At 33.2% G+C, this 27872-nt stretch overlaps 3 protein-coding genes and 1 pseudogene across 6 annotated transcripts; 1 reads left to right on the forward strand and 3 right to left on the reverse strand.

Moving 5' to 3' along the window:
- Positions 1 to 266: 266 nt before the first annotated feature.
- Positions 267 to 4860, reverse strand: LOC146935813 (putative disease resistance RPP13-like protein 1; annotated as a pseudogene). Its single transcript, XR_015030366.1, has 2 exons — positions 1201 to 4860; positions 267 to 578 (listed from the first exon to the last, which is right to left on the reverse strand). The product of XR_015030366.1 is annotated as a putative disease resistance RPP13-like protein 1 (transcript).
- A 3880-nt stretch (positions 4861 to 8740) lies between these two features.
- LOC146935814 (toll/interleukin-1 receptor-like protein) lies at positions 8741 to 9729 on the forward strand. The gene is made up of 2 exons (XM_085750896.1): positions 8741 to 9323; positions 9435 to 9729. Exons 1-2 carry the CDS (start codon positions 8824 to 8826, stop codon positions 9718 to 9720), a joined length of 786 nt encoding a protein of 261 aa, XP_085607022.1. The 5' UTR covers positions 8741 to 8823; the 3' UTR covers positions 9721 to 9729.
- A 6288-nt stretch (positions 9730 to 16017) lies between these two features.
- Positions 16018 to 20848, reverse strand: LOC146935815 (putative disease resistance RPP13-like protein 1). 2 transcript variants are annotated; one of them, XM_085750898.1, is made up of 2 exons: positions 20758 to 20848; positions 16018 to 19779 (listed from the first exon to the last, which is right to left on the reverse strand). In XM_085750898.1, the coding sequence occupies exon 2, from the start codon at positions 19691 to 19693 to the stop codon at positions 16238 to 16240; it is 3456 nt and encodes a 1151-aa protein (XP_085607024.1). In that variant the 5' UTR covers positions 19694 to 19779; positions 20758 to 20848; the 3' UTR covers positions 16018 to 16237. The 2 variants fall into 2 exon arrangements, with proteins under 2 accessions (XP_085607024.1, XP_085607023.1); XM_085750897.1 differs by having other exon boundaries at positions 16018 to 19782.
- On the reverse strand, positions 16018 to 26903 carry LOC146935816 (integrator complex subunit). 2 transcript variants are annotated; one of them, XM_085750902.1, is made up of 13 exons: positions 26821 to 26903; positions 25821 to 25883; positions 25349 to 25702; positions 25049 to 25263; positions 24208 to 24537; positions 23860 to 24055; positions 23518 to 23610; positions 23316 to 23407; positions 22929 to 23046; positions 22684 to 22769; positions 22444 to 22495; positions 21731 to 22344; positions 16018 to 19782 (listed from the first exon to the last, which is right to left on the reverse strand). In XM_085750902.1, the coding sequence occupies exons 2-12, from the start codon at positions 25827 to 25829 to the stop codon at positions 21739 to 21741; spliced, it is 2151 nt and encodes a 716-aa protein (XP_085607028.1). In that variant the 5' UTR covers positions 25830 to 25883; positions 26821 to 26903; the 3' UTR covers positions 16018 to 19782; positions 21731 to 21738. The 2 variants fall into 2 exon arrangements, with proteins under 2 accessions (XP_085607028.1, XP_085607027.1); XM_085750901.1 differs by lacking the exon at positions 16018 to 19782 and having other exon boundaries at positions 21635 to 22344.
- Positions 26904 to 27872: the final 969 nt, after the last annotated feature.

The following is a 27872-nucleotide window of genomic DNA, read 5'->3' on the forward strand; positions in this document are numbered from 1 at the left end:
GCTATGCGCAGAGGCCTTGGTGGCAAGAACAAATTCCAGTTCAATGATGGAACAATTGTTCCGACTGATTACAAATTAGAATGAAAGAACAATTGTTCCGACTCTTAAACCTGCATTACACCTTCCCAATTAATCTATTACAGTCCTTTACAGTGTATTACAACTTTCAGTTTATCTTCCTCTTTACAGCAGCAGTTAACCCATGATGTGTACAACAATATCAAAGTAATTAAAATGACCCAATCATAATTACCTACAATCGAATTCCACACCAAATTAGTGTTATTCATCAATATAGCTTTTCATAAATTAAACATGTTTATGATTCATATGATTGCTTGCTAGTTAGCAATCACATTAAGAAGCTTAGCACAAAAACTGCAACCACGCATTTAGATGCACCAACATGAATTAAAACTTCAAATTTAGAAGATATAATATGGACTATATAATTTCTAGTTTCTGCAATTTTATGAAAAGCGCATGACAGCATAACCAATGCAGAAGTTCAATACTCACATAACTATTGAGTGCATACTCTTTTTGGATGGAGAAGTTTGGCACCTTTTCTTCATGTCCTGTAAAGTCCAAAAGTTTAGTGTTAGGCATATACTAATCAATACTTATTCGGCTTGTTACTCGATACAAGTCTGAGACACTGGCATTATCCAGTATTAAATACTCACTCTATTCCAATTCTCTTTATGTTTACGGTTGAGACATACGTATTTAGAAACCATTAAATGATAATTAATCCATCCTCAAATATAAGCAAAAATTGTTCAAAGAAAGTTGATGTATTTGGAGCAAAATTTGGAACAAATTCATCAATTTTATTCGACTTATTTTTGCTTCTATTTGGGGATGGAGGAAATATGTATTTTAACTGAATTCATTACTAAATTACGAAAAGAAAAATTACAGTTCTGAGTAGAATGAAATACACTGGTTGTTGGTTAGGGAAAATTCCATTTTTGGAAGTTATAAGTAATTCACATATACACCATGAAAATATAGTAATGCTTACACTACTTACAAACCTTTATATGTGATAGGCGACAAATCATAATTGAATTTTTATTTATTTATTTGAAATTGTTCAATAAACACTCTATTGTGCAAAGTGATTAATCCATTGAGCACATGTCCTTCTTGGAGGACCTGTTAGGTGGTTGAATAAAAACAGATGGGTGTACTTGCCTTTTTCAGCAGCTAATCAGTCAAGTATCCTCACAGAAGGAATGTGACAAATTGTACGCCAACGTTCTCCTTCCTCCTTTTGGTACTTCTCCTTAAGTAATGGACAATTATTAAATTCCAAAATAGAAAGGGAGTTGGGTAGACCCTCCTCTGGCAAGCACTCTAAACTAGGGCAGCGTTCAATCCATAAAGAGTTGAAAGATTTGAGATGGAGAAGACCCTTGTAGTTCATTATTCTTAATTTTGAACAATTAGTCAAAGTAAGAGCCACCAGAGCTGGTGGCAGCAGATTCTCCTCTGGAAAGGACTCCACATTTTCAAACTCGTCACTAACACCGAAATCATTCAGAGAATTTAGTTGGAACAAACCCCACTCCCCTCTGGAAGCAATTAGTTTTGGGCAATTGATTATGTGAAGGCTGAACAGGGTGGAAGGCAACCCTCCACCAGGAAATGACTCTAGTTGTGGACAACCGCACAAATATAAAGATTTAAGATTGGTGAATAAGTGCAGGGAAAATGGAAAGGAAGAGTGCCATCCACTTACAAAAAGTTTGCAAAGAGAATTATAGCAAGGAAAATCCAAAGAGGACCATTCTAGATTTGCACTATCGAAGCCACCAATATTTCAAACTTTTAAGAAAGGCATTGTTCAATAGAATTTGCTCCAGGGAAGATGCAATGACTTGAGTTCCACGTAGGATGACACTTGTCAATTTTGAAGGCAGATCATTTATCAAAATGTTTTCACATCCCGCCAATAAAAGTGTAAAAATATTAGAAGCCATTGAAATTGAAGCCTCCAACTCTTGGCAATCAGTAATCGCCAAATCTTGCAAAGAAGGAAGGTGGTTGGGTAGAGCTTTTTTCAATTTGGGACAACTTTGTATAGAAAGATCTTTAAGCAATGGGAAACCTTCAACACATAACCATTCCTTCCAATTGGACATGTTCACAAAATGCAAAATTTCAAGAGACCTGAATGGACTATTTGAAAAATCAATGACCTCTATTCCATGACAATTTGAAATAGAAAGCCTCTTCAGATAGGGAAACAACTCAAATGGTGGCAAGTGGGAACAAAGTTCACATCCACTCAGAGCCAGAGATACTAAATTGGACAAATGACAACCCCCAAGCCAATTTGGAAAACTAGTGCCTCGGTAGTGCTCAATGGTCAACCTATTTAGGTTACTATTTGGTTGAAGAGCCTCCAAGACAGACATTTCCCTTTCAATTAACAAGTTATTGATTTCTCTAGTGGCACATGCACTGTATATTAGACGTAATTCTTCCAAATGCTTCTTATCTTTCAAATTTGCTTCGACAGCATCTGTAAGATTGGTGACATTTTCCAACCCTGAAATAGAAAGTTTCCCTCGGAGTAGGTTGAGTTCTGCCAACTCCTTAATATCAGACCCATGCGCCTCTACCACAACAAATTTAGTTAGTGTCTGAATTCGGTTTAGCTTCCCTATCTCTTTTGGCATGTTCTTTATACAAGTGCCTTCCAGATCAAGATGGTGTAAATTGGTAAGTTTGTAAAAATCTGAAGGGAGTTCAGTCAATGGACAATATTCCAATAGTAGTGTCTGTAGATTATAGAGGTTAGAAATGGAATCAGGTAACCTTTCAATCCTTGTGTGAGATAGGTCTAGATAACGCAAAAGCTTTAAATTGCTTATCTCATCATCTAGCTTTTGAAGGTTACAACGTTTCAATGATAACATCCGCAAACATTTTAGCTTTGAAAACAAATCTTGTTGTATTGTGTTGCTTATCTCCTGGTGTCTGCCACCAAAGGTGCCTTGTGCCATTAAACTACGTAATTCCTTCATCTTATAAATATGTTGTGTCATTTTATCACCATCTTTTAATTGAAGAGAACACCAAATGTGACGTGTCCTTTCAGTGACATCTCGCTCCTTATCATCCTCTATCTGCAAGCAAAATTCTCCTACCACTGATTTTGCTAGATCATTGACAAGATCATGCATTTCGAAACTATTACGACCATATGTTGATTGCTGAAAAAATGAAATTGATTCTAGATCAACAAATAAATCATTACCCAACTCTTCTGCACTTTTGTCAGTTCCACAACACTTCAACAAACCTTCTGCTATCCAAAGCTTGACTAATTCACGCTTGTAAAAAAGATGACCTTTGGGAAATATGGAACAATAAGAAAAACAACGTTTAAGAATGGAAGGGAGATGATGGTAACTCAATCTCAGTACTGAATTAATTTTATTGTCACTCTTTGATAAATGCCACATATCAGTTTCCAATATCTTAATCCATTCACGTTGAGAGAATTTTCTTCGCAAGAGATTTCCCAACGTTTTCACAGCTAAAGGCAACCCTCCACACTTATCTACAATTTTCTTTCCAATTGATTCATGATTTGGATATTCACTTGCATTCCTACCGCGAAAAGCATGCCTCACAAACATACTCCAACATTCACTCTCCTTTAGTTTCTCTAAATTAAACTCCTTGGTGGACTTCATGATAGATGCTACTTTCATGTCACGTGTTGTCACAATAATTTTACTTCCAGTAGATCCATATGGCATAAGGGAAGTAGTAAGCGCTCCCAACATTCCTCACTCCCATTCCAGACATCGTCCAGAACAAGCAAATATTTCTTGCCTATTAGTCCCTGCTGCAATTGATGTTGGAGTAGATTCAAGTCTTCACCATCTTCTGAAGTGTGAAATGACCTCAAAATTGCTTTGGTAAGTCCAATAACATCAAAAGTTTCTGAAACATAGACCCAAGCTCTATGTTGAAAATTCTCCTTGATCCTTTGGTCATTGCACACAAGTTGAGCAAGGGTGGTCTTACCCATTCCACCAAGACCAACTATGCTGACTATCGGAACTTGGTTTCCACCATCAACGTCTGAAAGCAAACTTTTGATTATCTCCTCCTTGTCACCATCTCTACCATATATGCTCGATTCATCCACCAAAGATGTAGTTGGCAATCTTTCTGATAGTTTCCAACTAACTCCACCATCATTAGTAGCACATGTGTTTTGTTTCAATCCGAGCATATCCTTTTGCTTCTCAAGAATTTCAAGCTTCTCTAGCAATTCTTTGATCCTAGATTCAAAAGGATTAGTGAAAGATGAAAAGAAACTCAATACCTTGCTAGTAGAAGGTTGAGATTCAGCTTTCAGTCTCTTCAGTGGGGCATCAGTTGCGATCTCATCTAACAGCTGGTCAACCTCATATGCATAATGCTTAAGATCATCAAGCCACTTATTCACGTACATGCTCTGGTACTGCTTCATCTCGGCTTCTTCCAACATATGGTTGATAGAATTGAGTGTTATTTGAAGTTTCTCTAGCAGATTGACATCAAGTTTGCTTCTACGGAAATAGTCAATGAAATCATTGGAAGACAATTTCTCAAGAGCCACTTGAAAGAATGATGAAAGAAACGCTCCACCAACCAACTCTCCCATGGACATGGTGTTTTTTTTTTTTCTTTTTTCGGTTTTAGAATTGTTGGAATTGATCAACAAGCCTAAGAGGTTCTCTGTAAGATGATGATAATGTATTCTTGAGTTTGTGGAAATGGAAGAAGAATCATTCAATGACAAATTATTATAATTATTATTGAATGGAGCTTTTCTTTATTCATGTTAGACAAGGACAATAATTTTTCTTATTTAACAATAAGGACAGCAGAGCATGTGTCCTGATTCCATTAATTTAAGTCACCTTAACTAACTATAATATTCCAACATGCAATAGTTTATTATCCTAAATTGATTAATTTACAATGAAGGAAGCTAACACGAAATTTCGTATGGTTTTTATATAGCATGATGCAATTAAAATAGTAATTTAGAGAAGAAAAGATTGAAAGATTATCACTTTCTTTGTTATATATCATCAATTCATTTGCTCCAACACCAACCATACCTTTCACATCCCTAATATGGGCGACCTCCATGAAAATCCCTAAACTTAAATGAATCAATTCAATTTGATATCTATGACGATGGAAGACGAACATTTGAGATCTGAAGATGGATACCAAGAACACTGTTATTTGAGATCGGAAGATGGATACCAAGAACACGGTTAAATGAATAGGACGATGAATTGAGGTCGAAATTTGAGGAAGATGAATTGATCAGGTCGAAAAATCACTAACACAGTGCAGTACCTTAAATGAATACCAAGAACGCCGTTATTTGAGATCGGAAAATCAATATGGGTTAGTGATTTTTCGTTCAGCATATGAATTGGAAGATATGAAGAACATGAACGAAAGCAAACACAAAGAAAACTGAATAAAAAAAGTTATACTATTAGCTAAACAAAATGACTTTTCCAAAATAGTAAGTTGTCTGACTACACCGTATAAGTGTCCTCGTTTAAAATAATGTTAAATGAGTGAAGGACCCCATTTTAGCTTGTTTTGGTCAACTTCTCTCACTTTGTCTCTAATAATAAAGAGTAGCCTTTTTTTTCTGTGCCAAAAAAAATAGAGTGGACTTTTTATAATGAACCGATAAAGCTATCGAAGTGGGACCTTGGCCGATGTAAATTTGTGTCAGCCTTATGACTGCCGTAGAATCGTGTAATTTTTGTAGTGTATTAACAAAGGGTTGAAGAACAACCAACTCCAAATATGAACTCTCTTTTTTCTTTCTCTTCTGTGAGCCGTCACAAAAACTCTGTTTCTTCTCCTTCATCCATCAAAGAGGGGTGATTTAGGGTCAATTTTTGACCCAAAGTCACCTCTCTAACTCATTTTTATATTTCCCTTTTATTGAAATAAGTGATTTTCACATCTATTTCGTTTTATTTTGTGATTTCGTCTTCTTCGTGCAACGTTGGTTGTTCGTCGCCTTTTGCGGCGTTGTTTGTTTTTCTTGTTTCTCTCAGGTATTTGATCGCTTCAGATTGTCAGATCAGCTTCGATCCAGTGCAGATCCAATCAATCAATGACTTTAGCGTCATCCACGTTGTCGATCCGGAAACGTTATTCCGGAGATTTAAATATAGTAATATGTGTAGGCATTTGAATTCATTCTTTTTGTTTTTAGCGAATTTGCATTATATCGATATACTCTTTCAATTTGAATGAATGAATATCTTTTACTTTGTCAAAAAAAAAAAGGGGTTGAAAAACAATACCTTTAAAAGGAATTGTTTTCAACATAAAAGTGATAGATATTCATTTAGCAAATTAAAGAAGAGAGTTTTTTTTTTTTTTAGAGAAAAGAAGAGTGTTGTAACTAATCTATTTTAACTATAGTTACTACTCCCTCCGTTTCAAAATGAGTGTCGCTTTAGCCAATTGCACACAGATTAAGGAATAGAATAAAATAATCATTAGACATAACACTTTTACGAAACTGCCCTTACTTTATAAGAAAAAAACAAATTTAAAGTTGCATTGAAAATTGTGTGAGAGAAAAGTTGGAAAGGGTAAAATTGGAAAAAAAAAAATTGAAGTTGTATTGGAAATGTAAAGGACATTCATTTTGAAATAAATTTTTTTTGACTAAAGTGACACTCATTTTGAAACGGAGGGAGTAGTAATTTGTATTTGACCAATTAGTATATTAGTTAGACCCATTAGATCACAATAGCTTATATAAACAGGTTTTACATTTTTTGAAAGATAAACAGGTTTTACATTATTATTCTCTGAAATATAATATTGAGTTTTCACCGTATTTAACACTCCAATCTCCTATAGACATGCGTCCAACTATCTTTTGAAATCTCAATTTAATACATCCCTGTTAGTTCTGGAATGGGGTATCTCCTATAGACATATGCTTTCAAACCCATTTTTATATGATACATGATAAATGATACGTAAGATCTAGCTGGAATTATTCTCAATTTGGTTAGCATCACTTATAATAACTTCATGTATTGCCAATTTGCCATTGTTTGTTCATATTTTTAACAACCACTAGCTAGTTATGTATGGAGTAGACTTTTTATGCAAGACCTATTCGTATGATCTAACTCTAATCACTTCTTTCTTTAAAGAAAAGAAAGAAAAAGAAAAAGGAAAAGCAAACACGGTAAGTATTTGAATATGGGACATAAATTGATTTTAAATTTTTTTTTTTAATTTAATTTAATTTTGATTTTAAGTCTTTTGAATAAATGACTTGTTGGAATTCATTCAAACAATTCATCAATACAAGACATGTCATGTTAAGATTAAAACAATAATCATACTTTAGTGCGGAAGAAACAAATGAGCATGCATATAAACTAGGGTATATGACAAGTTTGATCTATCAAGAATATTATTCGTAATTAGGAATATGTTGATTAACCTTTATTGGTAGTCTGTCAACAAATAACTATGTGAAACAGAGAGAGGCGATGATCTGACACACACAACAAAAGGGTAAGTGGTGGTTCTTATGGTTCTTCCCAACCTAGAATCATAATGTCTTAGACACTCGTCACATGGGGAGAAGAGAATAATATTTCAGTCTGTCTGGTATATTGAAGATCATAGCCATATATAATGCGATGATCAATTAAAGTTTTTCATTATTCCAATCATATTGCACTAATATCAATTAATTAAATATTAATCTAATTATCCAATTAGAAATCTAATTAGTGTTATTACTTAATTTGGTCACTTAATCACATTGGAATATACTTAAATAATAAAACATTCAAGCCTAAATTACTAAAAATCAATTCTGAATACAAAAGTTTCAAATTCAATCTTTGGTTAAAATCATTTTGGTTGCCAAAATCAATTATATGCCGGAAGAATCAACTTTAAGATGTCATCCAAAAATGAAACTATAGACTTAATTCATTTCTCATATGAGAATATCATTGAAATAAAACTTATAAAGTACAAGGTAAATTCATTTTCCAATAACTATTTCATTGTTTTTTATCAAGATTCAAGCATTACTTTATTCTATAAATATTAATTTATATACAAGCTGATATTTAAGAAAAAATATATTAGAAGGTTTTTTTAAAGTGGGAAACATCATCTATCTATATCTATCTATCTATCTATATATATATATATATATATATATATATATATATATATATATATATATATATATATGGGTTATGATAGAAGACACCTTTTATGAAGGTGTCTTTTATCAAGTTTATTTATGAGCATTTGCGAAAAGACACCAACGTACTTTTATGAAGGTGTCTTTTAGCAAAGTTATAACTAAAAAGTGAAAATCACACCTGAAGGTGTGACTTGTTAAAAGACACCACCAAAGGGTGGCTTGTAACAAAACCCTATATATATATATATATATATATATATATATATATATATATATATATATATATATATATATATATATATATATATATATATATATATATATATATATATATATATATATATATATATATATATATTGTAAGCTTAGAAGCAAATTCAAACACCATATTTTAAAATCCTTTGATTCTCAACCCTCTATTTTATTTAATTTCAATAATTTAACGGGCCAAGAAGCTGCTCGGATCTATAAAATTAAGGGAAGTTGAGTATATGGAATAACAAGAGAGGAAAAATTTCAACTTTCAATATATCCAAACTAGTTTCATTACCTAGCTATAACTAAACTTTATGGCAAAATCATCCAAGTCCAAATCCTCTAGTACCACACCTCAAGAAACACACGAGGTGTTCCTTAGTTTTAGAGGCGAGGATACTCGTAAGACATTCACAAGCCATCTCAATAGTGCATTAAGAAGGTTAGATATCAGAACTTATATAGATGACAATCTTGAAAGAGGTGATGAAATATCACAGGCGCTTCTTAAGGCGATCGAGGAAGCCAAACTATCCATGATTATTTTTTCAAAAAACTTTGCAACTTCAAAATGGTGTTTAGATGAAGTTGTGAAGATACTTGAATGTAGAAAAAACAAAGGGCAAATTATATTGCCCGTTTTCTATGAAGTTGATCCTTTCCATGTTCGATATCAAAGGGGAAGTTATGCTGAGGCATTTGCTAAGCATGAGGAACGTTATGCGAGTACAACGAACAAGGTGCAAAAATGGAGGGATGCTTTGGGGGAAGCAGCCAATACCTCTGGTTGGGATTCCTTGTCCAACATCAACAGGTAATTTTTTACTACTGATTTATTATCTATTAAATTTATTAGCTTGGAATATTAATACATGGGAATTTGCGCTTCGCTTTTTGTTTCCTCTTTTCGTGTTCGTACAAACAGAACGGAATCTGAACTTGTTGAGGAAATTGCGATGGATGTGCTGCGAAAGTTGAATCATGTTTATGTTGGTGACCTAGATAAGCAAATTATGAAATTAGAGCAACTTGCACAAATTCAGCTTCAATATTATAAAAGCATAATGACTTACAAGAATAAAGAAAGTCATGACGCAACGGTTGAACGCATAACTGAGCTGAAAATGATAAGAAGTGTTCGTATGCTTCGTTTGGCACCTGAAATGATTTCATATATGGAAGGTTCAGAAGCTTATGAAAAATTATTTTAGTTGCATGTTTTTTTTTTTTTTGATAAGGCACAAAAACACTAAAAGGCAGGATTAGGGACCTGAACCCATGTACACAAAATCATTACAACAGATCCAAACTAAGGCAATCCAAACTAAAAATTATTTTAGTTGCATGTTGCATGCACTCGTTTTATATTTATCAATGTATCTTTTGCGGAATGTAGAATAATTTAACTGTGTTGTGGAATGTATGAAGCTACGAACCGTTGTTATGTTTTCTTTAACATCATATTAAATGATGAAAATAAATGGATTTTTTCTAGTTACACCGATTAATTTTTTATTTTATTTGTGGTGGTCAAGGTTTGAACCCCATTCCTTGCATATATTATGTATTGTCTAATTCTGATTACACTTTGAAAGAACCAAAAGATCCTTAAATTAAAATTAAATTCTCAATTAACGTCATATTCTAAGCTAATATTGAATTTCCGCAAGATCAAGAGTTCATGACTTTGATTTATTGATTCTTAATTTGAAACAATTCATATTATTGTTAAGCAAGAGAATTAAAAATGTTGAAACTTAAAACTCAGTGAAAAACTCAAGATTGTGGCAACCAATACTCACATATTTTAGGGGTTATTTTTATGTGGTTTTATACTTCCTTACATGATTAGTGTTTATCGTTTTTTTTCAAAAGTTTTGTTTTCTGAATTTTTTTGTCACAAGGGTGAACATTAACCCAATTTAAACTTAGGCAAATGCAGTTTACGTAAAATATGAATTTTTAAATGCACGTAAACTTTATTCAATTCACAAACACAACACACATAAACTTCCACAAACAAAGTTCGTGTAAACTTGCACAAACTCAGTTTACATAAAACTTGAATTTCAAAATGCACGTGAACTTTAATAAGGAAACTCACTAACATATGCAATATAGTAATGGGTGCATTTAGTTTGGACCAGTTGAAGTATTTGTTTCCCAGTTGGACCACTTTTTTTCACCATTAGATTAAAGCAGTCCATCAAACTTATTATGTTCTGTCAACACTAAATCACTCTCGATCTCTTTTATCTCTCTCAAAGAGTCAGATGCCAATGTTCACTTTTTTTGTTGTTCCATTTTCATGTTGTAGGTTTCTTCTTCCCTTTCATTCTTTCTTTTATTGCAACCACACAAACAACATAAATAAGAACAAAAATGAAGAACACCCAAATGTAAATTTGTTCATCTAACCTTACCTTTGGGTTTCGTAAATGAAAATAAAAGAAAAATCGAATGGAAGAAATTCTGTATATTCTTGAGAGATAGATTTAAAGGATAGAAAAACTCATACGAACTGGAAAACCACAAAATAGTAAAAATGAAATAAATTAGTTTTTCTTAATTAATATAATTGTTTGAACAAAATATTAAAAATTAAATAAATCAATTTTTCTTAATTAATTTAACTGTTTGAAATGAGAAGTGAATATTTAATCTTATTGCAAAACTACTACTTGGGCATCCAATTTCAAAATAAAAACACAGTTTTGGGAGATTAAAAAAAAAATTGTTCCTTTTTATTATTATATACAATACGGGACAAATAGGGAGAGAGAAAGAGCAATGTGAGAAATAGGGAGAGAAGAAGAGCAATGAGAGAAATAGGTAGAGAAATTTGGTGTGGGTAAACCATGATAAAACTTGATGGGTTGATTTAATCTAATGGTATAAAAAAGTGGTCTAAGTTGGACCAATACTTCAAGTGGTCCAAATTAAAATTACCCTAATAATGGAAGCTTTGTGATTCTATCTTTAATCATTCATTTTGTTTCATCCTATATTCAAGGATGTTTTTGAAAGAGGGAAGGTGAAAATTTTTAGATAGAAAGATGAAAAATAATTTTTGAAAAATTTATATGAACAAGGGCAATTTTGGATAATATAATTAAATTTTACTTAAATTTGTGTAAGACCAAGGACAGCCCCAAGTTACGGAGAATGTGGGCCTTGGCCCTCACTATCTTTTGGGGGAAAATTGAATACTATTTGGATTATTTTTAACTAAAATAATGATCTTTGTAATATGATATATACATAATAATATAGATATTTTGGTTAATATGATATATACATATTAATCGCAAGAGAACAGTTATGAAATATATTTTTTTAGAAACAATTGTGATGTATATTTATGTTTTCAAAATTAGTTTTTGTGTGCGTGCGTGTGTGGGTGTGGTGGGTGCGTGCGTGCGTGTATTGACCTCACTACTTAAAACTTATGAATTCGTTCTTGATAACACCCAATCAAAGAAGAGGACAATGACGACTGAAACGAGCCTTAATTAAAAACACAACATACCTCAGTTCACTTCACTTCAATTTAATTGATGAGTGAAGAATGGAAAAAAAAAAAAAAAAAAAAAAAAGCCTTTTGAACTTTAATGTTCCATATAGAAAGACCATTCTCCTCTACACATGAAACTTCCTCTCTTTACTCATTCTCCAACCTTGTTTGTTTTTCATCAAATTGATAATTTTTTAGTTTGTAAATTTATAGATAAGTTTGTAAATTTGAACTATAACATTAAAATGCTCCAGGAGAAGAAAAAAAAATCATGCAACCACAAGTTCCCACTTGAATGAATAATCACACACAAAAATACAAATGTGAAACTTAGATATTGAGATAACAAAAGTATGGTTGAAATTGACTTTAAAATAAGCAACTCTTGTGTAGCATACTAGCATGTTTAGTCATTTTGAAATGAAGATAGGATATGAAATGCTTCCAAAACAGCTTAACGTTACCTCTCTTGGCATTAGTGTTTTGGGAATCACTCTGAAAATAAAAATAAAACAAAAATTAGTTGAGTTTAACAAAATATATAACACTAGTACATATTTTGAGTCACTACAAATTCGACGAAATCACAATGACATACCGTAGTTAAAAAAGCAAATATAGTAATTACACATTGAAACTTGTACATTCAACTCCTTAAAAGTTTAAAAAGTGACATTTTAAACTTAAAACTTGTTTTTTTTTTGTTTCTTTAACTATTACCCTAAGGACACCGGTTAGCATGACCCTTAATACAAACATAGAAACTCTTGACTCACCCAATTACATGTCGACCAACATTCTTCGTCACCGCATTTCAATTGACTATTTTTGTTTTCTTTCTTTCTTTCTCCTATCCTCGGTTTATATTCAATTCTCCAACTAAACCCATTCAATTTAATTCACCTATTAACTTATGTGTGCTTTTATTCTTTCCTTTTATTATGTGTGAACAAACAATTTTCATTCATTGTTTTGTTTTCTTTTGCCATTCGATTCAACCTTCCCCTATTTGACCCATTTTTTTACGTGTGCTTTTCTTTCTTTCCTTTACTTCTACTTCTACTTCTAGCTCTAGGGTCTTGTTCTAGTAACATTCATATTCTTTTTATTAAAAATGTTTTTTTTTAGATAAACAGTTTTATTAACTCTTCCATCAACTACTTTTTTGTTGACCAATTGAATTCATCATACATTTTAATAATAAAATTATGATTTTATTTAATATCTAAACTAATTATTTCACTATTCTTAAGATTGCTTGTGTGTAACTCACAATTTTCAATACTTCTTTCTTTTTCTTTTCTTTTCTTTTATACTCATATATTCATGTGCCACTTGATTTTTTTTCTTCTATATTCTAGTTCTAGTAACATTTATTTGATAAGAAAACAACCCATTTTATAATGAATGAAAGAAACATTTATTTAAAAATGCATTTTTAAGATGATCAAATTATTTCACTTAATAATAGATTTATTAATGGAACACAATATCTTCATTCCCCAAATTAGTTTTTCATGTAATTTCACAAGTATGTTTTATTTCATATTTATCCAGCCATCCCCATTCAATCAATTCAATTCCACCTTCCCCAAATTTACCCATTTTCTTACGTGTACTTTCCTTTCTTTCATATTATGATGTATATTTATGTTTTCAAAATTAAAGTAGTGTGTGTGCAAGTACGCGCGTACGCGTGTGCGTCGGTGGGTGCGTGCGTATATTGACCTCACTATTTAAGACTTTTGGGTCCGTCCCTGGATAAGACCAAATATTTTTTTGGTGTGACAAGAAAAAGTCAAATAAATGCTTTCATACATTGATCAATGATTCAAAATAACGGGTGAGGAAATAGTTAATAATAAATATAGTTTAAATGTACTTTTTATCTTCCTATTTAAAAAAAAAAAAAAAGTTTTGATCCTTCTATATTAAAATTCAGTTTTCTTGGTCCCGCTAATTAACTTTTTTCTTCTTCTGGATTTTTATCTCGTCTCATTTTTTGGTCATTTTTATGTTGTGACCTATTTATTTATGACAAGGTAAGATTTATTAGGCCACACTAAATATCCATGTGAGCAAAATTATTCCTAATAAGCACTGGCAAGTTTTGTAAAAAAAAGAAAAGAAAAAGAAACACTGGCAAGTTATAAATTTATTAAGCCATATCCTAAAAATATGACCCAAAAATTATATAAAAGACCAAAATTCTAAAAAATGTTAAATAGAGGGAACAAAAAACTGATTTTTTTCCTTCCTTCAAAAAAACTGATTTTTAAAATAGGGAGATCAAAAACATAATTTGATTGAAAATAGAGGAACAAAAAATATCTATTTAAGCCTAACTATTAAGTAAAAAAAATTAAATGATTTTGTATTTTGTTTCCTAAATATCACAATAAGTATTTATATGTCGAAATTCCATGGGATGCATGCATAATTTTTTTACATTGATTGACGGTTGTTGTCGATCTTCAAAGTTAGGCTAGTGATATTGTAATAGTTCTCAATTGTGATTCTTATTGTCCTTAAAACGATTACGCTGAGCAACTTTGTCCCTCACCTATGTGTTCGTTAACTCATCCAAATGGTATGAACTATAGAGTTGGGTTTTTAGTGAGCTACTAAACAATGGCAAATATTAGGATCCAATCCCTTTTGAATTTATAATTGTACTTTTCGTTGCAATGTTTTGATGTAATCTTTTATTTATCAAATGTAACTCAAAGCAAAGTACTTCAGTCATTGACCTTACACATTAATTTTGAGATTTTTGAATAATATGCTTTTTAATCAAATTAATCAAAAAAAAAATTTGAAGAAGAAATTAATCAAAATCTTGATTTGACTTGTCCATTTTCTTGAGCATAATTGCTCCGACTTTCATTCAACCTGTTTACCCGCTCCCGCTCAACCTGGTTAATCCTCCCGTTTCGGTTTAAACTGGGCTGGATTGCTCAATTTGGGTCAGTTCCCTAAAAATTTCACAAATTTTCAAGTTTATTCCCTACATTAATCTTGTCCCTATAAACTTGTGATCTGAGTTTGACACAGAAATAGTAATATTAATATCACATTCTATTTTTTGTCACAATTTTGTCTTCTCATTACCGATCTCTCTTGTGCTGATTCAGCTGTTATGGATAGGTTTACCATAACAGTTTGCATGGGTTCTCAATACTATTGTGTTACATTCTTGAATCTTGAAGGATAAAGAAATACTTGTATGCATTGGGTACCTTACTGAAGGTTCTCTAACGATCATGCTTGTAATCAACACATATGAATGTCAATTAAATTTCCAGTATGAAAATGAAAATACTTGAGAGAATAATGATTTCAACGATTAAAAATGAAGTTCTTATATAAATAGATAGAACGAATAAAATTTTAAAAAGAAAGTCATAAAATGGTTTTGAATACGTTGTGTTAATGTGACACTGAAATCAGAGGCTCGGTAGAAGTTTTATGCTATATTTGGCATATAACCCGTTAGAGGCAGGGGCGGATCCATTTGAGAGCAATGTGGAGCTAAAGCTCCACATGAAATTTTCTTTTTTTTTTTAATAAATAAAATACATGTTAAAAATAAGATCTTTTGAATGCTTTGTCACTTGTTAATGATACCAAAAAATAATTATAAGAAATGAGGAATGAGGGATGAGAAGAATTATATCTAAAGTTATTAAATTTTGCAATAAGCATGATATTGATGTGCCTGATATGGATGCACCGCATGCACAAAGGAAGTAACTTTCATTGAAAAACACCAATATTGTTTATTAAAAAGTTATATATTTAATATAAAATACACAAGTTATAAGACAAACTTACCATTTTAAATTTCTTAACATGTGCAAATTTGCATATGGTAGAAAAAACTCTTCTTATTTTTAATATAAATTGCATTATTGTTTCTTCAAAATTTTAGCTCCACGTATAATAAATGTATGGATCCGTCCCTGAGGCTATATCAATAGAGAGATATGCAGTAGCCAAAATCACAAGTACATTTATTATGCCAGTGCAGAATGTTATCAACCACAAAGAACTTTATTATATCATGTTGCAACAACAATTAGAAAATAACAAAATAGAATTACTCAAGAAACACCATCTTGTTTCTATAAACAGAAAATTGGAAATGTTTGACATAACATGCCATGGGTGAATGTGGTGAACCTGGCTATAGTACATCTCCTTTCTTCCGCCAATCAGTAAATAAATACATCAGGGATATGACAAATTCTATGCCAACTTTCTCCTTCCTCCTTTTTGTACTTCTGCTTAACTATTGTACATTCACGAATGTACAAAGTAGAAAGGGAGCTCGGAAGACCCTCCTCTGGCAATAGCTCAAGATAAGGACAATATTCAATGCGTAAGAGTCTGAGAGATTTGAGATGAAGAAGACCCTTGTAGTTGATTATTCTTAGTTTTGAACAATTTTCCAAACGAAGAGAGTTAAGAGTTCGTGGCAGTAGATTCTCCTCCGGGAAAGACTCCACGTTTTCAAAGTCGTCACTAACTCTGAATTCTTTCAGAGAATTGAGTTCGAACAAACCCCACTCCTCTCTCGATGCAATCAGTTCAGGGCATTTGTTTATTCGGAGGCTGCTCAGGCGGGACGGTAAACCTCTTTGTGGAAACGATTTGAGCTGTCGACAATCGTACAAATCTAGAGAATGAAGATTGGTGAACAAGTTCAGTGCAAAAGGCAAGGATGAGGAACACCATCCGGTTATAGACAGAGTGCAAAGTGAATTACAGCTTGGCAAATCAAAAGAGGGCCATTCAAGATTTTCACCATCGTAATCACCAACATACAACTTTTCAAGAGAGGAACTGTTGAACAAAATTTTCTCTAGAGAGGACTCAATGACCCGAGTTCCGCCAAACCAAGCCTTTGTCAAGTTGGTTGGCAATTCATTTATTAAAACATTTACACATCCGTGTAGCTCTAGCTGTCTTATATTGGAAGGAATTGAAGCCTCCAACTCTGGACAATCGTAAATCACCAATCTTTCCAAACAAGGAAGATGTCGAGGGAGTGCTCTTTTCAATTTTGGACATTCTGTTATTAAAAGAAATGTAAGAGAAGGGAAGCCTTTAGGACATAACCATTCATTCCAACCGTACATGTTGTCAAATTTCAAGCTCTCAAGGGAAGAGAATGGAACAATTGATGAATTATAGCCGAAAAACTCTTCACCGATGATCTCTATTCCATCACATTCTGAAATAGAAAGCTCCTTAAGAGAGGGGAGCTGCCCAAGTGGTGGAAACTGGGAACAAAATTCACATCTATTCAGTTCAAGAGATACTAAATTGCGTAAGTAACAGTCCCCAAGCCAATGTGGAAAGCTAGTGCCTCTGTAGTCCTCGATGATGAGACTATTCAGGTTGCTATTTGGTTCGAGAACCTCCAAGACATCCCTCTCAACTATTGAGACATCAGTTGTTCTTCCGTAACCATATCTCATATGCAATGCTTCCAGATGTGTCTTATCTCTCAAATTTGCTTCCACAGCATCTGCAAGATCAGTGACATTTTCCAACTGTGAAATACAAAGTGTTCCTCGAAGATGGTTGAGTTTTTCCAACTCCTTAATATCAGACCTGCTATGCTCTCCCACAACAAAATCCGTCAACGTGTCAAGATGGGTTAGCCTTTGTATTTGCTTTGGCATCTTCGAGATAAGAGTGCTTTCTAGATTAAGATGACGTAAATTGATGAGTTTATAAAAATCTGAAGGGAGCTCAGTCAATTTACATCCTAGCAATAAGAGTGTCTGCAAATTATACAACACACAAATGGAATCAGGTAGGCTTGTAATCCCAGTGTAAGAAAGGTCTAGATAACGCAGAAGCTTTAAGTTGCTTATCTCGTCAGCTAGCTCAGAGAGATTATGACAACCATAGAATGTTAACATACGCAAATATTTTAGACTTGAAAACAGTTCAATTTGCACATTCTTGCATATCTTGAATCGTTGGTCATCATAGCGTTGTTCTTCTACCTTCAAACTGCGTAATCCCTTAATCTTACAAATATTCTCTAATTTTCTATAACCATATTTCCAATCAAGAGAGCACCAAATATGGCGTGCTCTTTCAGGAATATCTTGTACCCTATCCCCCTCTATTCGTAAAGAAGATTCTCCTGACACTGATCTTGCTAAATCAATGAAAAGATCATGCATGAAAAAGCGGTGCTTATTATCAAGCCCTGGATATAATGATTGTTGTATAAACGAAATTGACTCAAGATAATCAAAGAATTCATCGCCCAACTCTTCTTCACTCTTTTCTGTTCTACAAGATTTCAGTAACCCATCTGCCATCCAAAGCTTGATTAATTGATCCTTGAATAAGAAATTGGCTTTGGGAAATATGGAAAAATAAGCAAAACATCGCTTCACACTGGAAGGAAAGTTATGGTAAATCAGTCCCAATATCGGGTAAATGTTAAGGTTGTTGTCCTCATCCGTTAAAGGCCACATATCCGTCTCCAATATCTTGGTCCATTCACTAGGAGAAAATTTCATTCGCAAGAGATTCCCCAATGATTTCAGAGCTAAAGGCGACCCTCCACACTTGTTTACAATTTTCTTTCCAATTGATTCAAGATTTGGATATTTACTTGCATTTTTGCCGTGAAAAGCATGTCTCACAAATAAACTCCAACAATCTCTTTCCTCCAATTGCTTCAACTGAACTATTTGGGCGGATTTCATTACTGCTGCTACCTCTTCTTCACGTGTGGTCACAATAATCTTACTTCCAAAAGATCCATGGTTAAAGGGAAGTAATAACTGCTCCCAACATTCCCCACTCCCATTCAGAACATCCTCTATAACAAGCAAATATCTCGTGCCTGCTATTCTTTGATGCAGTTGTTGTTGGAGTAGATTCAAGTCCTCTCCTTTTGCTAAAGAATGACTTAACCTATTAATTATTTCTTTGGTAAGTCGAACAACATCAAAATATTCTGAAACATAGACCCAAGCTTTATGTTCAAAATGCTCCTTAATCCTATCGTCGTTATACACAAGCTCAGTAAGTGTGGTCTTACCCATCCCACCAGAACCCACTATGGTGATTATGGGTACCCGGTTGCTACCGTCATTATCAGAAAGTAAAAACTTTATTATTTCCTCTTTCTCAACATCTCTACCACATAGGTTCGGTTTGTTCTCCGGAGATGAAGTTGGCAATTTTTTCGACGATTTATAGCTGATGACACCCTCATTACTAGCAGAAGTACCTCCTTTCAATCCCAACACTTCCTTTTCCAGCACAAGAAGTTCTAGCATCTCTATCAGTTCTTTGATCCTAGATTCAAATGTTGTGTTGGTAACAGGTTCAGATTCATCTTTCAGCTTATTCAGTTCTGCGTCAGTAGCAATCTCATCGAAAATTTGGTCCACCTCATATACAGCATGTTTAAGATCATCAAGCCACTTCTTTACATATGTGCTTTTGTACTGCATTTGTTCTGCTTCTTCCAGCACTTGATTTATAGAATTGAGTGTAATGCCAAGTTTGTCCACCAGGCCAACATCAAGTTTGTATCTGCTGAAGTTGTCCCGGAAATTACCTGAAGCCAACCTCTCGAGAATCATTTCAACGAAAGACGAAATAAATGCACCAGCACCCGTCTCTGCCATGATATTGTGCACAAACAAAGGATCTCGGATCTGAGTGTGATGCACAAGCCGTAGGCGTAGAGCCTCTTGCAAGATGGTAATGTGTTCTTCTGTCAATTGAAATAATTAAACAGAAATTACATATAAACATAATGGGGAGATCAATATCAAAGTAGCTCTAAAAAATTCAAGACATGGACAGTGAATTCAATAGTATAAACAAATTATTTTAAGTTGAAATTTATATTTAAAATTTAATTCATATGGTATGTTACAATCAGTGGACAACAACTGTTAGAACTTTTTTATAACTATATTAAGGGTAGTTTGGTCATTTTAGACTTTAGAAATTATATAATCTCTACTTTTTTTTGTAATGCTAGGACTTTGTATTTGGTAGGATTGATTGGAGCTATAGCCCTCTCATCCTAATATTCTTATTTTCTATATCTCTCTTAACATGTATCAAAAAGTAAATATCTAAATACTAAAGGTTGACAAAACTATCATTTTAATATAGTCATAACAAAACTACCGACGGAGGTTTGGGTCTAGCGGAAGGGACTAGTCTTTCACAAAGTGGTAAACCAATATTCGAATCCTATCAAGGAGAGAACCCATATTTATCGTCAGACACATCTAGAATATAATCACCTTCCGTTCGAGCAAACATATGGCTAACCAAAAAAAATAGTTAAAACAAAAATCTCTAACTAACAACTCCATAACATATTGTCTAACAAAACTCACTTAGGTGGTTGGTTGGTGATGTTAGTTTGGGTTAGTTTGGCTTCTTAAAAAAAAAAAAAAAACATAATGTCTAACAATTAACTAAATTATTCGAAAGAATCTGAGTTCAAATCCTAACTGAAACAATCCTTAGTCAAGTTTTACTTATGTCCCAACCGAATTCCAGATTATTATGATCTCTTCCCCTAGGAGCCAGAGGGGGGCTAAGAAAGAAATATCATACAAATTATCCAGGCAATTGAACACAGTCAAGGATTTCATATACTATCAAAATAACTTTAGTGTAATTTTAACATATTTTCAATTGATTAAAGAACGGAAAAGCATGAAAATACCTGAACAAAGTGAGTGTGGGGATCTTCCAAAGGAAAAAGAGTAGAAACTAGTTTCAGGTTTAATTTGAAGGCAGCACAAAATATTTGGAACAAAGAAATGGAAGAAGGGCTGATTAAGAGAAATAGAGCAAGAAACAATTGTTTGTTTGTATCAAAAGAGAAATGATATTTGTACAACCACTTTTTGACAACTCTTTAAACAACCCTCTCTCTCATACTCACATGTGTTTTTTATTCTCTCTCTTCTTCTCTCTCTCCATTGTTTTTGTCCAATCACAAGAAGAGAAAATTGGTTGTCATCAAAGTTGTCTAATTTGGGTTGTACAAATATCACTTCTCTATCAAAATCCAACACGGCTCTGTCTTGTCATTCTAATGTAACATACTTTTCAACCATCTAATAGGAGCCGTTGGATATAAGATACTTTTCAAACATCTAACAGGAGCCCTTGGATATCACTCATTTTTCTAATAGAAACTTTGTTATGTTAATAATTAAATTGATGATTTTTTTTGTTGTCTGAAATTCGAACATCAGACCTTGCATATTTTATGCATTATTTCTACCAACTGAACTAAACTTACGGGGATAATTAAATTGATGATTAATATTATATACACATGCACTATAAAGAGCTTATTTTATTTTCATATGTCAAAATTATTTAATTGTGGTATATGCCAAAATAATATATATAATCAGTTCCAATAAAATATATATAATCACATAATCAGTTGCAAAAAAACACTATATAATTACGTGCAATAAAAAACGGATGTGCCCGTCTTTCCCCTAGTGTTTGATTAATGGCAATTCAGCTTGAATTTGCATTTCTAACTAGGGATCATGATAGAAATGCTTCTACTCTTCCAATGATATAAACAAAGCAGTAACCATCATTGAGTTAATAACTCATAACTATGAATAATATGCAAGGATACAAGGATTTTACAAACATCAATAAAATAAAACCTGTCATATCAAACCCCGTCCAAAATGTTGTCCATAGCTTTATAAAGAACGGAAGCAACATTGGCATCAGATTCAGCAGTGGTAATAACAGTACTGGTTTTTCCAATCTCTATCAAAGCTTTGTAAGGTTCCTCTGTATGAACTAGACAAACATTTTGCGATTCATCATCATCCTTAACAAGTTCCATGGATGCGTTAATTCCCATCTTTGATAATTCAGGTATAAGCTTATGGTAATCTGTTAAACCACAATGTACCAACGAACTATTTCTTAAGGAAGTTTTTTTGTCATTATCCATGAGCAAATGGTGTCTACCATTTTCCATTAACAGCTTCCCCTTTAACTTTGTAACATTAATTCCTTCCTTTTTAAAGGTTTTCCAATAAAACTGGGAAGCCAAATACTCTGAACTTTCCTTTTGACAAGGTACTTTTAAAAATTCAGCTTCGGTATAATACGAAACTGAGAAAGACTTTTCACATGGGAAACTCATCTTCAACTCTGAACTTTCCTTTTGACAAGGTACTTTTAAAGTTTCAGCTTCGGTATAATACGAAACTGAGAAAGACTTTTCACATGAGAAACTCATCTTCAATCTCAAATCTTCAGGGAACTACAGAATAAGAAAATTAAAAAAATAAATAAATACATCACGTGTATAATCTTAAAAAACAATAATGTAGTGCAAGTAAAATAACATTTGTACAATTACCAGAACAGTCTTTGGCTGCAGTGTCTTGAGCAAAGGTTGAACTTTTTGCAACCTACAAATATGGAGATCAAAATACTTCATTATGTCAAATTACTTCCTATATTCCAGAGGCTACTCAATACTTCCAGTAACATATAGCCTAGATCTTTTTCCAGATCTAGAAAACTATTTGCAAGAACATACACATACATTATTGGGAATATAAAAAGTAACTAAGGTCTAAGGCAAAGGAAAACCTACCCTATTCCAGAGGGAAACAGACATTGAAGAACCTTCATTTCAACTGGCTTGAAAGGTAAGAGAGCTAGCTCAGGATTGACCATATCCTACACTAAGTAAACTCATTGGTTAATGCAATTTCAACTTCATTGAAAGGATGAATCTTGCATGACCAAAATTTGAAAGATAGATTTATTAAAAGAAATAAAATCAATAAAGGAATAAAATGACTCAGATGAAGCATTGTTTTGAGGAATACAACACACCTCAAGGATAAGCAAAGATTTTGGATCACCACACCATCTTCGAAGCAGATGGACAACGGGACCCATACGAAGACTCCAGTGAGGACAAAATACAATGCAGGGTTCTTGCCAGTCCTTTCTACAAGTACAAGCAACACGTCAGTGAGAAAATAACAACAAAAATGTGAAGCAAAACCATCTGTCATTTATATATTCTGAGGCTATTAATGAATACAAACTCTGAGTAAGGAAATACAAATTTTCCCAAACAATTAACATTGTTAGAACACGAGATTTTGCACTACAAGGTGTAAAAGGACACTGAATTTGATTAATTATTTCCATAATCAACGATGGTTCTTTATCATAGAGAAGAGAAAGGGAAAACAAGAAGAAAAAAACTCTTACAAAAGTTGATGTGAATGAATATTGGGAACCACGCGAATCTTTTTCTCTTTTAGGAGCTTGACATGATCAAACAACGATTCCCCAGCAAATAACTGCAGTACCAGTTCTGATGTCAAAAGATGGACCAAATTCATAATTCATTAATTTGCTAATTTTAGTATGCAGCACAAAAGACCAAATTCATAATTTAAAAGGTGTGTACTCTTTCTTGCCGCTGTTTACAAAGCCACTCTGGTATAATGTTAAGCAATGCTAGTAACTCTTCCGCAACTGAAGAAATTATATAGATCGGAACCTACAAATTGAAAGTTGATGAATACTTCAAAGTCAGCAAGCAGGAATCTCAGATTTTGCTACAAAAATCCTTTTGTAAGTTATGTTTATTGACTCTAGTATAGTTTTCTTGATTTTGCTACAAAAAATCAACAATTTTAAACAACGAAAATTTACTACATCTACAAAACATATTACTTATTTCCATTATAGTTTACTTGATTTTGATAATATCATTAATTTGCAGACATATCAAAACAAGAAAGGACACCTCCATAGCTGAAGCTTCGAGTAATGTTGCCATTTCCTCCAAAAGCTGCAAAATTGTTCCAAGTCGGTTAATAGGAATAAGAACTGAGCCACCATCTTTGACGCATTCAATAGCACATGAGCATATGAAAACAAGTTTTTCCTTTTCATCTAAATTTACATCGGAGTCAAGACTGAATCCATCCGAATCTTCAAAACTGCAGTAATAGTCAACACAAAAGTTAATATTAACAGATGAATATTTCAATCAATTCAAGCTTATGACAACTTGAATTCTAGAACAGCTAAAAGTGAAGTGTCTAGATATAGCATAGAGTTTGCAGGTGAATAATATTTCAAAATATCATACCTTGGAGGTAATAACTTATCAGAAGTTGGATCAGTGCAATTATCCCCATCCTCGACATCCTGTGCATCAATCAAGGATGAGAAATCTGAATAAATTAATGTACAAGTCCTCTGTAGACTGCGGTAATCAAAAGCCATTGCATGAGCAGAAAAGAAGCAGGAGCTTGAAAGATAAGCAATATCGCCCTTTGGACCATTTAGAATCCAATTACAACTGCCTATTTCTACACCAGAGCTGAATGCTTTTATAACCAATGTACCATTGTAGCAAGCTTCCTGTGCATAATTAAGTGTGTTGATCTTTTGTATACAATCCTTCACATCAGCTGCACTGAGAAATTCCACACATTACAACCTTAACAACCAAGATTTGTTATTATTTTCAACGAATAAATGGACAGTACACAGAAAAAACAATTACATAACATAGAAAGTGATACCTTAACTACGTCTACACTAACAAGGACTATTTAACACAAACTGAACTCCTATATATATATATATATATATATATATATATATATATATATATATATATATATATATATATATATATATATATATATATATATATATATATATAATCCCAAAATGGGAGTTCAATGCACCCATCTCTAACCAGTATTGAGATGCAGTGATTTTGTAGTCTTTAGTAACAAACCTCCCAGCAATAAAAAAGTAAACAGCACTTGGATGTGAAAATTTTATAATTAGTCAGTCAGAACATAATAATAAGATAAAACCAGTGCATGCAAGAGTGAAGCATAGTGCTTTTTGGATGTAGAACATTTAGACTATTGTAAGTTTGTGACAAAATGAAAATTACATGAAGAGTGTATCACCTGTACAATGGCATCCAACCACCCAACTCCACTCCATCTTTTCCTACCAATATCTCTTTCAATACTGAAGGAAGTATTTCAAGTTCTTCCTGCCTCAGCCATGGAGGAAAATTAGACTCCTCCGGTCCGTAAAACTGCCTAAATTCCACATGCATTGATACAAGATCCTCCATCATTAGCTGGCCTATTCTTGCTGATGCTTCAGTTACATAGATCTAACCAATTGACCAAAAAAATACTAAGCAAACAGTATTTGAAGATAAAAAATGGCACATGGTTCAATTAATAAAGGAAAACTACCTTAGCTGAGAAACCCTTCTGTCGAGTAAGATAGGGCAATCCCATAATACCCATTGGACTCGAGATTAATATGACATCAATTAAAGATGCATTCCATAGATGTAATTTATTAACAGTCTTATACCAAGGTTCTGCAAAAACTAAGCTTTTAGCATCAAGGAGATCTTCAATTTTCTGTCTCTTCTCATCGTTCTTGGTTTCTTCAAATGACAAGGCATCCAAAGAAGTAGGTACAGGGGAGAAGGCCATAAGAGCAGAAAGATCAAGAGGGCAATCGAATAAGATCCTAATCCCACAAAAATTCAACATGTGACACGGTGGGAAGTGAAAGCCTCTTCCTTTGCTCAAACATGTCTGCAAAATGGCAAGGAAGATAACAAAATTTTAAATTATGAAGATAATTTTGTGTAAAAAAACAAACAGAAGATTCTTTCATATGCCACTATCGGGAAAAACAGATATAGTGACTCACAAGCTTCATTGTTGAGGATGAAACGGATAACCACTTGTAGCTTCCTGCAGAAGGTATCAATGGCTATTGAAAAACAAGAAACAAGTTGAGTCAGTTTTCTGTTTGCATGATCTCTAAACAAATGAGACAACCTATGAAGCACAAATACGGACACCGACACTGGACACGACACTAACACATCGACTCCGCTAATAATTTCATAAAATCACATAATCCAGTGTAATTATATGTGTTGGTGTTTTGTCAGACAGAACACGTGTCCGACATCGGGACACATCTAACCCGAGGAGTGTCTGTGCTTCATAGGAGAAAACTAATCACATAAAGGCTAAGGCTGCAAGTAAAAGAAATTCATAAAAGTGGAGAATATTAGTAAACATGGTAAGCTGCTAAATTGAAACAGAAATACAAAAATTCAAGACTCAACTTCCTTCAAAAAAAAAAAAATTCAAGACTCAACTATGTATAATGAATAGCATACACTGAGGGCCTCTTTAAATTGGTTTATTTGAGTTTATCTACTGATATAAGCAGTTGTACTTGTGAGATTATACGGGAGAGTTCAAGGAAAAAACTTATGAAATGCCATAAGTTGTTTTGAGCTTATTTCCAGAAGCTCTCCATAATAGCTTATATAAAAAGCATATAGGTTATAATTTTATACGAAATCAATTTGATCTTTTGCTATAAAAAATAGCTTACATATTAACACTAATTTATACCATAAGCATTTAATTAAGTTATTTATCCTAATACATCCACCCTAAGCTTGATATCTAGATTTAACATTGTGTTTGCTTATTGAGACATTTCGTCAAACACTTTGTGAGTGCTGAGTTTCACAATGAAAAAACAAATTGAACCCCAATTCGAGTATTTATGAAAAACGATAACTACTCTAATCTAATTGAAACCTCGGTTTGCTTAGAGAGAAAAAACGTGAGGGGGGGGGGGGAGAGAGAGAGAGAGAGAGAGAGAGAGAGAGAGAGAGAGGTCTTACCGGTGGAACCCTCAACGATGGTAGCGGTGGAACCCCCGGCTTGACTGTTTGAGAGAAGAAATTGGTGGTGACGGGTTTTAATTATTTTTGTTTGTTTGTGAAACTTTGGTCTTATTGGTTGGCTTTTTTTTTTTTTTTTTTGACAAGTTATTGGTTTGCTTTAAAATTGGATTTTTGTTTATTTTATTAAACCCGGAAAGTACAACAAAAAAATGGTTAAGAAAATTGCGAAGATTTAGAACATGACATTTATTCAATTTTCTTATTTGTGGTTCAATGTTTATATATTACAGTGGTGATAGGCATACCACCTTAGGTGGCAAACACCATTTAACCTCCACACAAAAAATTGACACATGGCAAACTTTAACTGTTCAAAACAATCCAAAAAAAAACATAAACAATCCCTCACTACTTCTCTTCCTCCCCTTCTCAATTCTTCCTCTCCCCCACCGGCACCCTCCATCACCACCATTTATCACCACTATCGTCAATCTGAACTCGCCCTCTGATCTCACCGTCGTCGTCGACCGTCATCTCTCTCCACCGACAACATTCTCCACGCTTTTACATCTTCTCTCTCCTCTCCCTCCCGTGCTCTCTCCCTCACCCCATCTTCTTTCTACTCACTCTGACTGTTGAAGAAACCAATGATAATCAATTTAATTTAATTCAGTCTTTCAAAAAAAAAAATCAATTTAATTCAGGTTTTAAAGTAAAGCAAACTAATTACTCAACCAGGTTTGTTTTAGATTATCGAATTTATCATTTATATGAGTTTCACATGGGAAAGGTTAATCCTTTCCCACCATGGGAAATTCTTTTGTTCCACTAGATTAAAAGAGGAATATAGATTTTACAATGGTCTGCCCACACTATATATTTTCCCCTCATCATCTTCAACCTCATGAATGCAAATCTGCTGTTCATTACCACCAAGAGACTACAATCCATCTTCATCAAGTTGTTCTTAAAAAAACCCATAAAATTAAAATCAAAGAACAATCCAAAATCAATCTTCATGTAATTAAAAGATCAATCAACAACAATGC

The sequence above is a fragment of the Medicago sativa genome, chromosome 3 (genome assembly GCF_051527215.1).
Source record: "Medicago sativa cultivar Bolivia chromosome 3, Bolivia_mono, whole genome shotgun sequence".
NCBI lineage: Eukaryota > Viridiplantae > Streptophyta > Magnoliopsida > Fabales > Fabaceae > Medicago > Medicago sativa.